We start from the raw sequence: 16,255 nt of genomic DNA, 5'->3' as shown, positions 1-16,255 counted from the left end.
CCACACTTTCATGAAAATAAGGTTTATCAACCACATTTTTTTGGAGAAAATTATGTTCTATTTTCAAATCATATGTTAGCAATATATATATAATCGCAATGCCTAATATTAGAGACAATAGCAGTGGGAGAAATGAATTTGATATAGAGAACCTGGTAGGACTAGGGAAAGCTAGGCACTTTTATTTTTTTATTTAATTTCGGTGATAGCGGATTATGTACATCCATAGCTCAAGTGGTAGACTGAGTGAGAGATACCTAGTTTCAACGCTGAGGTCTTGGTATTGATACCTACTGGGGGTGGCTAACAGTGAAATGTGAACTGACAGTGGGGTGTACTAACAAGCCAACAAAAAAAAATGTGCAGCCCAGGTCTCATCAAGTGTCCCACTTTAATCTATGTATTCTATATCCATGCCATCCATCCGTTCGGCCATATCATTTTAGGGTATAGTGCAAAAATGAAAAAACTCTCAGGTGGACCATACCATAGGAAGCAGTGGTGAATAACAATTAAAAACTTTTTGTGAGACATAATAGTTTTGGATCAAGCTAATATTTGGATGGCAAATAAACACTACGGAAACATTACGGTGGGCCCTAACAAGTTTTTAATGATGGGGCATTCATTCACCGTTGCTTCCCATATGGTCCACTTGAGATTTGGATATGCTTCATTTTTGTAATCATACCCTAAAATGATATGGGAAAACGTATGGACGGCGTGGTTGTAGAATACATACATCAAAGTGGGCCCAAAGGTAAGAGCTGCACGATATTGGGCGAGGCTGGAGCCGCACCTAATTCGCTCACTATTTCGTTATTTCAGTTGCACAGGGCAGTGACCCTTCCAGTTCCAGGTTGTACTGGTCAGTGCTGGAAAAGATCTGTGGGTCCTACCATGATGTATATGTTTTATCCACACCCTCCATCCATTTTGCCTGCTCATTTGAGGGCATTAGTACAAAAACAAAGCCTATCCAAAACTCAGGTTGCCATCAAACTTGTTGATTAGATCACACAGACATCATCACGTTGTCCCAAAGATAAATATCAACAATTTCGAGTTGTTAGTTTTCTTTCAATCCTTTCAATCACTGTCTCAAAAGTGTTTTACCAGCTTTCCAATACATAAAGGAAGCCTGAGATACGTCATAGAGAATGACCCCAATTTGCACTAAAAAATGGATGCCAACTGGCGTAAATCATCCCTGTTCGCATGAATGCCCAACATTTCTGATTTGGAGACGTTGATTTTTAGATCCGATACTGCCTCAAAACATGATTTTCCGAAGATTGTCACAAAATAGCAATGTGTCATCCGCATACTAAAGGTGACTAATGAGGGGGCCACAAGCTGAGGGCTTGAAGCCCATAAAGAGACCATTGTCTATGCGTTTTTTAAGCATTGTGCTAAGGGCTTCACCAACAAGACAAACAGATATGGGGATAGAGGATCTCCATGCCAAAAACTCCTAGAGGCTGAAAACAAAGACTTTGGACCATAACCGAACTCTCGAAACTCTAAAAATAGAAAAACAAATTTTACTAAAAATAGCAAGTTATAACTTAAAACTCTAATTTATCCCCTAAAACGATTAAAATTTCCAACGCTATTTAGGGAACAACAAACAGCTCATTGATCACTTTTCTACAATATATTATACGTCTATAACAGATAACCAGTCGTAAAGTAAGCGCTGTCTGAAGCTATGGTGCACATTTAGGATGTTTTTACCCAATTGGGGCCCCTCTGGTCCAAATTTGTGTGATCCTGGCCAACAATTCAGTTGTCCTCTAGCAATCCAACATCAAATACTATATGCAATACAGTTTTATATATGACCTCATATTGCAGTTTATATATGAAATGACGAATGTTATTGTTATAGACCATGTGTGCTTAATGTTATACTAAATAAATAAAGATATAAATCTCTATATTATAAATATAAATTCTCATTAACTCAATCAATAGAGAGAACAGAGAACACTAACTCAGGTCGCCAAAAATAGCGATTTGGATCGCAAATGACCCATACTCCGGAATGCTCGATCCAAAATGTAAAATGTGAGGGGTTTCACGTTTTAGGTAACATTGGTCTAGATTGGCCTGGATATATGCCATGTGCACGATGGCTGGCACACCACAACTTAAAAGTGGTCATGAGTTTTTACCAGAGTCTTGTCCAATATTCCTTCCCAAACCTAATTTCAAAACTAAACCAAACACTTGCATGATGAGTTCCACTAGAGACCTTATCACTGGCCATTCTACATAAGAAGCAAGATCCAGCTGCTTTGACTTCCAAGGAGGTGACCTGATCAAATGGGGCCATCTTTCCATATCACCCTCTGATATAGGTGGGACACTGAAGAGGTTTAAGAATAGCAAGTTTGGCTGTTGGTTTCCAATCCAGGACCAGTGACAATTAAATTGATATGAACAATGAAGCTGCATGGTTAATATAGAACATCCATTTTCTACAATGGAATTAAGGAGAAACAAAGAGAGAAGAAAACAGAAACATACACACAAGACAAGGATGCTAGGAACGGTTGCTGAGGCATGTGTTCTGGAATCTATTACTGTGTCATATGCGGCTTGAATCCCTTCCAAATATGAATCTCCTCGTCCAGTCTGATACCACCAATGCTCTTGTGCGCCAACTAACTTGTTTGCTGAATTGGAAAAACAGTAACCAAAATTAGGATCAAATGATACCCAAATGCACATACCTTTACATGTATGAGACATTAAACAGTGCTCAGCAGGTCAGTATTACAAAATGGTGGGGGCCACCCTCGAGTGATGAAATCATTCTTTTGGCGAGGGAGCCATGGATGTGTGATCAACCAATAACAACCTCAATTGGACAATCCTAGTGGACTTTTTCCCATGTCGAGAGTTGGCTATATCATATATTTAACTATCCATTTCCAGGCCAAACAAATCAGATGAATGGGATTTTCTGAAGGGGAGGGGTGCTTCTTGCAGCATAACCCATCAAATGGGACCCGTCAAAGGATGGGATGGATCAATGGAAGTGGGCCCCACCTGTATGGAATGTTTTCGCCAAAATAATATTAGCAGTACTTGAGAGCAATCACCGTATTTTCCTCATATATGTGCAAGTGCTTGATATCATGAACAAGCATCACGAGTAAGCAAAGCAGACAAAACCATATGCTTATACACATTGAACAATCAGGGAAACAGAATGCAGAGCACGTGTATTTGTAAGCATACCGTGTGCATTCCACAAAGACACACGTAGCCATGAGAAACAGGCAATACCTGGCATAAACGGAATACCAAAGCCATTGGGTGCTGTGACCAATAGAAACCCAGTCTCCAGGGAGTTCTGCAGCTGCTTGCTCTCCTCCCAATGGAGCAAATTGCCCAAAATGCTTGTACCTGAGACCAAAAATCGTGAGGAACTCACATTAGTTTTTGAAGTTATTTAGCTTATGAAAATGCAAAAGACGAAGAAGAAGAAGAAGAAGAAGGCATAAGCACAATGTGATAGGCTATTGCATAGGTTGATTACAATCAAGCACGATTTAATAGTATATTACATGGGACCATAGATTAATAACAATAAACAAATTTATTACAATCAATGAGTTTTGAAAATGGGCCATATGAACAAATGAAATAATAGCCAAGCAACAATAAATTAAACCATGCATTAATTTCCATAAACATGTTTTAATAGGGAAAACTATGACCTAGATCTTCAGAATTTGATTCACAATTCTATTAAAGCAAACACCTTAATAAGGAAGAGGCATAATCAATAGAAAACTTATGGAAGTTTGATTTGTACCGAAACGGCTGAAATTGGTGGCGACCTGATTCTCTAAACCTGAGAGGACCTTCAGGATTATCTTCACAATCCTTCATGTGGTTAAAGCACCTAGCAAGGTACACACCTTGTTGAGAAGCAACCTGGAATTTCATGATTGTCAGAGAGTGTATTTTGTATATTCAAATTTGGTGATTCTCTCCTTGCTTCTTTTCTATCAACAATGATAGAGCAAGGAAAACAAAATGACATGAGATGGTTCTTTAGAATATGCCATTTAAGAAACTACCATTCCACATTTATCAGATGCAGCAGAAAAGGTGAAGGCTACTCGCAAGGACACATGCCAACATGGAACATATGTTATAGAATCAAACCCCACCATGCATGTTCTCTGGCCAAAAATCAAGACAATCCACTAATTGGGTAGACCTCACTTGTAATTTCAAGGTAAACCGTTGGTCAATATTTTCTAACTGTCCATTTTCCCCATACAGGAATGCCTACCAGTTTAGTGAGACCAAGAAACATGCTTGGTGAGTCTTATCTGACTAATGGCCCTCACATGGCAATACATGTGACATGCTGGCAAGTCTAATCCGGAAGCACATATTAAAAAAATAAAAATAAATCATAACTTCAATAAGAAGTTTATCAGAAAATCACCTGAGCAGTTGCAGGAAGATTCTTCATCTGTGAATCCACATGAGAAAGAGCTGACTTGAACCCTTCAATATCTAACTCAATAGATTCTTTTCTCTCATCCCCTTTGGAATCATTCAACAGATCCACAACATCATTCATATGCCTACTTTTCAAATAATGCTCCACTTGAGGGTACCTCACAATAATATCATCAATAACATCTTGGAATTCTTTAACAGTTAGAGTGCCAGATTTGTCCTCGTCCGCAACATTAAATATCGCTGAAATATCTTCCTAAAAGCATGTCGGCAAGAGATGAAACACATTAACAGTTTACATTAATATGTGATTATATGTTAGATTAGTAAGAAATGTGAGAAAATGAATTGATTCCAGCAAGTATAATTTGGCATGTTTCACATCCACCTATCTACAGAATTGCTCCTCACTGTCAAATGCAATCATGGAAAGTAATGCTTTTCTTTAAATGCATATTTAATTCAACGTCTATGAAAAACCCCCTATAAAAGAGTCAAAGAACTAGAATTACCACGATTACTTTGTATGGGAGGGGAAGTCACAGATAAGCCACTTCAAGGTCTACCTTCTTACGAGAGGCAAGTTGGACTGAGGAATTGTAGTGCCATGATGGATCAGGACACGTAGAGTGTCCTAATGTGTCCGATGCCCTAAAAATCCCTCTATAAATCTACATTATGCATTTATGCCCTCCCTCATCTTGTCAATCAAGAAGGAAAAACTGCACAAAGTTTGTAAGTGGAACAATGTTCCCTCTTTAGAGAAGGGCCAGCTCAACTCACCTGCTTAGATTTCTGAACAGTAGACAACAAAAGGGTAGTCTTCCTAAAAGGCCATTCACCCTGATTGGGATTGGCCCAGCATTTCAGCCAAAACAATCTGCTCACATTGTGGACAGAGAAGAAAATTGGAATCACATTAGGTGGGCTTCCAGTTTCCCTTCATTTCCAGCTCCAAATCTGCAATTTGGCCAGAACACTTTTTCCACTGCAAATTAGGAAGATTTGAGGTGGGTCCTAAAGCAAGTAAGCATGGACTGCTTAGTATCAGGAGGAAAGGACTAGCCCATATATATACTGCCTCACGTCCAGCACAACATGTGTGCAAGAATCAAGATCCAAGCCATCCATTAGGTAGACCAACAGTTATACATGCTCTGGTCCCACAAATGAGGCTAACCCACTCATCCAGTAGAGTACAGAGTAGAGCAAATGGCTGTATAAAAATAGATGACCATTTTGTCTCATACACTGTGCCCTACCTGATGAGTAGATTGGCCTGGGCATCCACAAGGTTTTGTTCACACGATGGGCATCTTGGACATTCACAGACTTGCCAGTTTTGCACATGTGATTGCATTAGAGGGGCTGGATCTACAGACATGGAATTAGCAGACCTTTACAATTTCATAAAATTTGGATGCCACAACTAAGGACTTAAATGTGATATCGCCTTCTATGTTCATGTACATTCTAGCTTGCCCATATGCGAGTATATGACAAGGTTTTGATGCAATTTTTGCATCAGATGATATTAATAGGCCTTTACTTTGTTTGATTGGCGGCTTGGCACTGTAACTTGATGATAGGGTCACATTTCATGGTGGTTCCTGTTTTACTTTCTGGTGTTTTTAATGAAATCATCATTGATGAGGACATCCGAGCACCATATCAGAGGAGGGCTGAGCCAATCTCCTTATGGTTAGATGGCCATTACATGGGGTCCACTGGGCCCAATTCACATTCCTAGCTACGTTGAAGACCCAAGGTGCATGTTCATGCATCTTTGAAGACCCTACACTGGGAACATGCACGTGGGTTGCATATAGGAGCTTGATAGACACATCAGACCATTGGATCATCATCATCAGACATCTTGATCGTGGACTCCCATGAGCCATGAAATAATTTAGTTGTTTAGATTGTTTACATGCTTCATTATTTTTGGTATACCTTATATTTTTGTTGAGATTAGGGAGTTAGGAACAACTTTTAATTTATTAAACGTCTTTATGTTGAGAATCTTATTTGAGAGCGTCTTTTTGTAAAAGGTCTTTTCTGAGACTATAAAAGAGAAAGATGGGTGTGTGAAGCCTTAATGCCATTATTTTGAAAAAAAAAATGCTGTGTTTTCTTTTCTTAATGTGATTTGAAGAATACTTCATGTGATTCAGAGCTTGGGTGTGGTGTGGTTCCATTCCTCATTCAATGGAGGTGCAAAGCCTCCATCTATCATCTTCCTTCTCACTTCCTTTCTATTCAAAAGAGGTATTTTTCCAAACAAATCATCTTTTTTCTTCCCTTTCTATCCAAGACCATCTAAATCATATTTTTCTTCAACTTCTCATCATCCAACTTCAACCCCAACCAAAATTAACCATTGAGGACCCAAAAAGCCTAGCCAACGACCTACACGTATCAGCCCCTAGGCTAACCGCATGGACAACCGCTCAATCATTTGATTTCCCTTACTGCCCCCATAAAAACCCCTTGATTTCCCATCCATAACCCTACCCTAAATCCTAGATCCACAATTTCCTATTTTCCCCAATTTCTAAAAACCTTATTTCTAAAATTCCCAATTCCCATGAACCTTAGTTTTCTAGTTTTCAGATTTTCCCATTCCTAACCCTAATCATAAAACCTACAAATCTGTCTCTTGAGTGTGGAACGTGCCTATGCTAAATTAGAAGTTCTATTCTTCCATTGGGCCTAGTTTTAATTGATTTATGCGATTCCTTAGCATGCGGGCATGTTGTGATTTAGGTTAAATCAGATTTTATTGTCTATCGTTTACTCTTAATTACTTGGTGGATTAGCATCTTTTGTTAATTGAATTACTTTATGGACTCTTTCATAATCTCCATGTTGCATGCTAGCATTAAATCATGTGTCCTGCATCAATCATATTTCCCAGAGAGAGAGAGATGTCATGATAGAACAACTTGAAAGAGAGAGATACACATATCATGATAGGACAACACGAAAGCACAGTATGAGCTTCACAGAAGAACACAGTTACATATAGTCCAGCCTCATGAAATGTACAAATCAAACAGGAAAAAAAAAAGAAGCTACATATACCATGACTTTGCGTTGATGTATTGTCCCACAATCACCGAGCGCATATATGCCATCACATCCTTCGACTCGCAGCCATTCATCAGTTGCTAAAGCACGCCTATTATTCTGCATATTTGAATCAATGAAAACTGTAACTTAAAACAAACATCAAAGCCTATGAAAGACACCTAATTTATATCTGACTGATAAATGACAGTAGAAAAGGTGCAAAAACATGGTAAAACAAGGTAGTCGGACAGGATCATAGGTCTAGAGCAATGAACCTGACCAATTTGCTGCATAAAATCCATTACAACAGGGCGGATCCTGATACCCGTAGACCAAATAACCATGCCATATGGTACAGAAGAAATCTGTCCATTTGCCTTTGCCTTGGTGGTAATAGCCTTATCAGACACACTGATAACCCGTTGTCCTATTTTCACATCAATACCATCCCTTTGGAACTTCTGTTCGGCAAATGAACTGATTCTTTCATCAAACCTGCAAAAACAACACTTCTAAAAGAATGAGGACATTTTGAAAGATAAAGAAATAAATCAAAAGTGCTAATAGACAAGTAGACTCAAAAAAGAAAAACATGGCCAGCATAAAAGATGCAAATGGACTCATCTTCAGGGGGGAAAAACAGATTTACGATGAGGAAACTCGAGATAAATTGCAACTAAAGATTTTCTGACTATAAATTATGTCAAATTGCCACTGCAGAAAAGTTATCAGCGAGGTGGTATGGGCCCCACTAGAATCAAGATTTTTAAATGATGCTATAAAAAGCTTCCTGTCCAGACAACACCTCAAAAAGTTTTATTGCTAAAATAACATTAAAATTAGGAAATTTAAGGAAGAAATGATTATGATTACTTGGAAAAGAAACAGTCAGGAATTATAGTTGTCTCTCAATTCATGATAAGGATGCCAAACAAATTTAAAACAAAGTGTCCACATAAAATTTAAATAGTGTAGGTTGGAAGACAAATGCTCGCATCACGAACAAAACATCACTACAGCAGCAGAAAAACACCAATATTCAAGAGAAACTTTGAAGGCTGATGAGGCTGAAGGTTGTGTGTGAAAGAAATACTTGCAATTAGCCTTTGTGCAATAATAATCTATAAAGAAGAACAGAAAAGGATATGAGAATATGTAATTACATGTTCAAAATATGATCCCCTGACTGAATGACTGTTATTTTTACTAAATCTTTAACTGTGGGATATATCTCGACCAAGTCCTCGCAGAAAAAATCATGCAACTCCGCAGCAAATTCCACTCCAGTCGGACCTCCGCCAACGATTACAAAATGGAGAGCAGTCTTCCTCTCATCCTCACTGAGGTTTGGAAGGCTGGCTCTTTCAAAGCAATCAATAACACTCCTACGGATCTTCTGAGCATCCTCTATTTCCTGCACGAAAATGCACATTTTTGGGAGAAATAATGAATATAAGGATGCAAGATGCAACTCATTGCTAGAGGCTAAATCCATTTACTAAATGGTACAAATCCTACAACTAATAGGAATGGTGAATGTGTCAATCAATGCACATCAATGGGCAATGGTCAAACGTAGTAGGGATTGGTCGTTTCTAAACATTCGATCTATAGATTTTATTTATTTATTTATTTTTATTTTTTTTGAGAGGTAACAAAAAAAAAAAAAATTAGATAGCAAACAACTGCAAGAACTGTACAGCTGGGGACCGAAACCAGCCCCCCAAAAATACATGCAAACAATTTCCAACCAAAACAGCCCCGAATTTACAAAATATATATATATATATATATATATAAATATATATATATATATATATATATATATATATATATATATATATATATATATATATATATATATATATATATATAAATACAAACAATATCCCCATCCAAGCATGAAGCCCAATCAATCGCTAAACCCCTTGCACGCATCTTGACCCAACCCACAGCATGACTCCCGTTCCTAAAACACCTTCCATTCCTTTCCTCCCAAATCACCCAAAGACCTGCCAATAAGCATAGCCTCCATATACATTTCCTCTTCTTTCCAACCTCCACCCCATGCCACTTATCAGATGGGAGCCAGTAGAGATCGGAGTGGTCCAAGAGACACTGAACTTGGAGATAAATAAAAAAAATAAAAATTCCAAACTCTAGAAGCAACAGGGCAGTGAAGAAAGAGGTCATTGACTGTCTCCAAATCAGCCATGCACATGACGCAGATATTTGGAAGCATCATTCCCCATTTATAGATTATTTTTTTTCCTTGAATCACTGCTCCAAATTTTTCTTCACCATCCATAGATGGGGTATGGAATGGATAATTATGAAACTTGCTATCAGCGCAATCTGTCTCATCCAGGGGGTAGTGCAGCAATTGGACAGACTGGATATATAACCAAAGTGCAATAATCATAGTGTTGACACCATTTACTAAATGATACATGTCCAAGATATTAATGACATCAATTGAAGAATTTTGGAATATCAATGGCAGTCCTATAAACAAGAGAGAAGATGGTACTTGAGCAATATATCATCTAAAAAGCCAGTGAATGGATGTTTACCTTCAGAAAATGGCAGTGCTCCATCACACCAGGAGTGTTGAATGTATTTACCTGAGCTCCTATTGCTATCACCAAGTAGTCGTAGTCTACAAGAAATTCTTCTTTCCCTTTCACAATCGTGCTATCATTAGAACGGCAATGAACCCGTTTGTTTGCAGCATCAATCTTGATACATTCTGCTTCCCAAAACTGAATTTCTCCATTTTTCTGCCAAGTTCAGAAAGACAAGTAGCATGTTGTTTCAGTAACTAGTTAATTTGCTTCTCTTAGTTGAGGGTCATCGTCGTCGTCATCATCATCATCTAAGCCATATCTCAACCTATGTAATAGACTAACTAGATAGCGATTGATTGTAAACTACCTATGGAACAGTTAATTACATTGTGACTGTGGGAGTTCTATGCTCTCATTTCCAGTCCCCAGCCTGGATATAGGAAAGGTTCTGTCAAGTCGGCAGCCAGCATCAAACCTATGCCACAACTTCCCAACATGAATCTGATGAAGCAGTTATTTAATTTAATTTATTTTTTTTATTTTAAAAAAAAAAACTCAGGAAGTAGGAGGGCCTATGAAGCATCTAATATGGAAATAAATTAGATAATTTAAACTTGGGTTTTGCTAATGTCCCCACCTTCATGGTGACATTAACGTCCCCAAAGGTTTTGAATGACACGTGGAATGCCCAATCATCAATCAGCATAGTCCATTCATAGTTCCATTGGGAGCAAACCATGGTGCAAGAATCATGCCAATCAGATGATCCTATCCCTTCGAATGGGACCAGTTTGCTAAACCGCCCATTGTTTACAAGACGTAGATCACATGGTTAGAATCATTAAACCGAAGTGCTACTTTGGAATCATAAGCAATGCAAAGTGGGACCTATCAAATAGATTTTTCAAGATGACGATTGGACCTATTTTGTTTCTCCGCTCAATCTTGGCTGTCCACTTTCCATGCAATTGATTAGATGTTTAGGACCCATCTGATTGACGTGATTTTTGCTCCATGGCTTACTCCTAGTTGCATGAATGAATGAAGGATTCAAATTGGTAATACGTCATCCCATGTCATGTGTCATTTAAAAGCTTTGGGAATGTTGCCAACATCCCCATGAAGGTTAGGTTGTTAGCAAAACCCTTTAAACTATGTATTTATATTTAAGGGGAATGCTAATGCCCCGACCTTCATGTGGATTTAGCAATTTTGCAAACGCTTTTAAGTGATGTGGGATGGCTAATCATCGCTGTAGACAGTCCATTCATTTCCTACCATATTGGCAATCCATAATGCAAAAAACACACTAACTGGATGATGCTACCCATCCAATCAATACTGTGGATAATGACATTCAAGATTGAGTAGAGGAACAAAATAGGTCCACTAATCATCTTGAAGTATCTACTCAATGGATCCCACCTTGATGTTGGAATGTTAGAGTCCCTTGACATATATTGATGCACCATCCTCTAACGGCTCGAGCTTTTAGAGAAAGAGGTTGCTTGACACTTGATCACTTACAATTCCTAAGAATCATATTCATTAGATGCTATTAACCATCTAATCTAATGTTCGTGAAAAAAACAGATAGTAATGACAAACTGGCCAGCAATCGAAAGGCTAGGATCATCCCATCAGCATGATTTTTGCACAGTGGCCAACCTTACTGGAATAGAATGAAAAGGCGGTCTAGATCAATGATTGACTGTGCCATGTCATTTAAAAGCTTTAGGGACATTGCCAATGCAAAAGTTCTTACATTTAATAATGTAGAAATTAAATTTAGTAATCGTGTTTGTAAAGCTTAGAATATCAAGATTAGGAAATGGCAAAGACAATAGATAGTAAGAATTGATTGAGCTAAAGGAGATCTCCTTGCTGTTATTGGCGGTGGTAGGCAATGTTTTAAATATCGATGATATTGGCCGATATATCTTGTATCCCACTTGTGCAATATGAAACTCACAAGTAATACTGATATATATCCCAAATGTTCGATTTGGTGAGCATTTTCAATTTTCGATCCCGTTTGTTGTTCAATTATGTCAAGTCAATGTCAAATAGCTATAAATCCGTTGGTTCTTCATGTTTTGCATGAAAAATCATGGAGTTGGAGCTTTGATTTCAATATTTATTGGTTCTTCATTTTCTCTTCTTCTTTTTTTTTCCTTAGAAAATTTCCTTCAATTAGCTGTCAATTGAGGTTGGCCTGATTTTTTGCCAATGCCCATACACAATCAGGAACCTGCCGGATGAGGTATCCAGATATTGCACACATCTATCATGTGTGTACCCATTGGAAGTGTGAAATTAGCATTCCTTCACTACAAGATATTAAAAAATGTCTTATTGACTAACCCAGCAGTCATTACCTTTCTAATAATGTTACGGATAGGCTCAACAACGCTACGTGCTTCCACAGTACCACATGTAACACTCGGCAAAAGTGGCGTAAATGCAAAATAATTAAGGGGTGACACCACCTGAACATCATACAAGGAACAGTCCAGATTTTTAAAGAAGCTTGTGCCAGCCCATCCGGTTCCAAGCACCACCACCCTCTTCTTCTTGGCTTCTACTTGAGAAGAATCAACACTACTTGAACCACCATATGGTTTTGACTCGGAATATGCCACAAGACCTCCAGTACTACAATAAATAAAAATGTTTTGGGAGACCATTAGAACTTAGAAGGATGAATATGATAGATTGCTAAAGAATATACATCGTATGCGTGATAAGAATCAAATTCAAAAGAATGTTCATCTCTTTACGTTAAACCAAGATCTACTTCTTTCTTCTCTCAGTGAAATAGTGAATGACTAGACAGTGTGGAAGTAGCACGGGAAATAGTGAATGACTAGACAGTGTGGAAGTAGCACGGGAAATAGCTTATGGCTACATTTGGACCACAAACTTCTGTAAATCCAGATTTTCAAAGAACCACTCTTTCTTCTCTCAGTGAAATAGAGAATGACTAGACAGTGTGGAAGTAGCAAGGCAAATAGCTTATGGCGACAATTGGACTGCAAGCTTCTGTAAATCCAGATCTTCAAAGAACCACAATTTTGTGGGCCATGCAGGGAACTCACACAAAATCTAGTTGCTTCTTGGTCTTGTGAAGAGTCCCAACTTCTTTATTTTTTAGGAGCTTCCCCACAATATGACAAACCTATGCTTTCCTGATGGGCGTGGACAAGATCCTATTTGTTTGAAATCTGAATTACTCAATGTTTTTTGTCCAAATGTAGCCTAAATATGTTAGTTATAAATGCAGTAGAAGAATTTCTTAGACAATCACACCTTATTTCTTTGTTGATTCACCTGATTTTGAGTTTATGTATCTAATTACAATATTCTAAGAAGACACGTATCTGACATAAATTGTTATGGTTGTTCCTTCACTGCTAGCCATTCTAAACTCCCAGGAACTTCAACATCTAATGAGATTAATTACATTCAAAAGCCTCTTTTTTTTTCAAGTTGTACCCGAAATGTAAACAACAATTTGGTTATGCCGATAGGAATAGTAAAAGAGAAAGGACGGCACATGACTTGGGTGTGGTTCGCACAAGAAAATGACCATCAGTATCTGTTTGTATCCCCAATCAGCTGTGATGGGGAGAGAAAAGTAATCACTCCATTTTCCAAAGATTGGAGGTTTAGATCTACTTCTTGGTTATAGAGATTGGACGAGACCTCACTATCATGGTTTAAAAAATAATACAAATATATATGTGTGTGTGTGTGACCACACAGGGTGTCCCCACCCCTTCTTGGGGTGAGACTATCCCCTGCGGATGCATGCAATCACCCGCAACCACGTGCATTGGGTGATGCCAAGGAGGGGAGTTGAACCCATGCCTGTAGGGAGCAAACCCATGGTGCTGGCCAAAATACTACGAATATCTGTTTCAGTCCAAAAACAAAATTAGCCACCAAACCGATATGGGAGCCAATCATATCGATTTTAGTCCATAAGCAAGTTGCACTCAGAAACCACTAAAATCCATAGTGTTATCCAATTTGAATTCCTCAGCCCCTCTATAAATCAAGCAGTAAGGAAAAAAAAAAAAAACAAAAACAAAAAACAAATTATTCGGGCAATCCTGATAGTCTGATCTGTAGGAGAGTAGAGTGCGTGCATGTGTTTTCCTTTATGGGTATGTGTATATGCTTTGGTGTTCCCTCCAGACACCATTTTTTTACGTCAATTAGGGTTATAAAATATCATTAAGGTGTGAGAGGAGAAGAATTCTCTACATCGCTTTTCCTCCAAGACTTCTCTTTTGCTGTCCTTCCCCTCTTCTTTTCTCTAACGATGTAATTGATTACATGGTATGGGAGCAAGGTTGATTGATCTCCAACCTTCATCTCCATTTACATGATCAATGGACATCAAATGGATGATTGAAAGAAGAATGGTAAACACTCCAAACTTATTACAGTGAACATCCATTAATTGAACAGTTGGACTGTTCAATCAGTATGATTTTGGCTTGTATGCCTAGTATGTCAAGACGGAGGAAAGTAGACTTAGATGGTTTGGTCATGTGCAACAAAGACCAAGAACTGCACCAGTTAGGAGTGAGTCCATACAAGTTGAAGGCTCTAAAAGGCAAGGGGAAGACCCAAATGGTTGTGGATGGAGGTAGTAAGTAAACACTTGATGGACTATGGCCTAACTGACGTTATGGTCCTTGATAGAGTGGAGTGGCGGAAAAGAACTCATGTACCTGACGCCAATTAGCTGGGATAAGGCTTAGATGATGATGATGATGATGATGCCAAATCCACAGTGGGGCCTGCAATTTGTATGGTGTGGATTAACATGCATGGATACTGCATTATGGTAAGGATGGTATTATAAATGGTGACACCATTACAACAGTACAGTGCAACCCCTAATGCAATACGGGCCCGTAAAACTTGTTCTGAAAAAAAAAAAAAAAAAGGCCTGTAAGGGCTGTAACAGGCCAATATAGGCCCAAGAGATTTTCTTCCTTTAATAAAAATTTTGACCATTACAGGGCTGTAATAGCCGTTGTGGCCCATATCATAACAACCATACACAATTGCCATTATTGAATACCTTGATGGTGGGTCTCCATGGATGTACGTTTTCATCAAACACTAAACATCAATCCAATATCCTTTCTTCAGACAGATTGTTTGATCAGTGTGATTCAAGGAAAACTTCCCCATCTGTCCTTGGATCGCAAACCTACAATCATCTAATCAGCGTGATTTTCAGTGGGGCCCACAATTGGTATGATCTGCATTGACTTCCACGTCCACCTTGTACAATGGCAGAGTACAATCCAATTCGTACAAATTAATAATGATGGCAGCATGAAAATTGAAACATGCAGAATTAGGCAGAAAAGATTCAGATACATTGAAACGCCAAACCAATCTGAGCTTTAGAGAGAGAGAGAGAGCACAATAGCACCGTAAAAGTAGCCCCAACAAATTATAAGAGTTTGATTTTGGAAATATCAGGATACTATGAGATGGAGCTTCAAGAAGAGATGGAAAGCTACTAAAATTTCAAATGAATCGAAACCGAAGACGGATTTTTATATATGTTAGAACAGAATTTTTAAAAAATAAAAATAAAATAAAATTAATTAATTACCTGACAGCGAAGACAAGGGTTATCTTAGAGAATCGGAAAGCGCGTGTAGAACGATCGAAGAAGGAAAAGATACGCATTTTCGTATACGAGAGAGAGTGTGCGAGTGAGAGAGAGTTACGTTGAGTGTCTGTGGGTTGCTACGGATATTTATGACAGCCCACAGGAAGCGGATTGGCTGGTGTACCTGACACGAGCTATATCGCTGCTGTATTGACGTCACAAGTGACGTGGGTCTGATCATGAGGCATGTGTTATATCCAAACCGTACATCCATTTGGCAAGCTCCTCTTAAAACTTGAGACGAAAAATAAGACAGATCTAATTTTCAAGTGCACTACACTGTAAAAGCAGTAAGGGATTGAACCTCTACCATCGAAATCCTTTTTCAGGTCAGAAATTTTGGATAAATATTATAGTGGGCCTTACAAATTTTTTTACCCTGAAAATCGATACCTGCGCGGCTATCTATGGTGTGGTGTGG

The 16,255-nt window shown here is 38.4% G+C and overlaps 1 protein-coding gene across 6 annotated transcripts; it reads right to left on the bottom strand.

Moving 5' to 3' along the window:
- Positions 1-2,403: 2,403 nt before the first annotated feature.
- LOC131236674 (external alternative NAD(P)H-ubiquinone oxidoreductase B1, mitochondrial-like) lies at positions 2,404-15,925 on the bottom strand. 6 transcript variants are annotated; one of them, XM_058233997.1, is made up of 10 exons: positions 15,775-15,925; positions 12,509-12,785; positions 10,137-10,343; positions 8,727-8,977; positions 7,839-8,058; positions 7,576-7,680; positions 4,475-4,747; positions 3,830-3,951; positions 3,298-3,417; positions 2,404-2,681 (listed from the first exon to the last, which is right to left on the bottom strand). In XM_058233997.1, the coding sequence occupies exons 1-10, from the start codon at positions 15,849-15,851 to the stop codon at positions 2,594-2,596; spliced, it is 1,740 nt and encodes a 579-aa protein (XP_058089980.1). In that variant the 5' UTR covers positions 15,852-15,925; the 3' UTR covers positions 2,404-2,593. The 6 variants fall into 6 exon arrangements, with proteins under 6 accessions (XP_058089980.1, XP_058089996.1, XP_058090005.1 ...); XM_058234013.1 differs by having other exon boundaries at positions 10,188-10,343; XM_058234022.1 differs by having other exon boundaries at positions 12,620-12,785.
- Between the last annotated feature and the right edge of the window lie 330 nt (positions 15,926-16,255).

This window comes from Magnolia sinica, chromosome 1, assembly GCF_029962835.1.
Source record: "Magnolia sinica isolate HGM2019 chromosome 1, MsV1, whole genome shotgun sequence".
Classification (NCBI taxonomy): Eukaryota; Viridiplantae; Streptophyta; class Magnoliopsida; order Magnoliales; family Magnoliaceae; genus Magnolia; species Magnolia sinica.
This window is presented reverse-complemented; position numbering and strand designations above follow the sequence as displayed.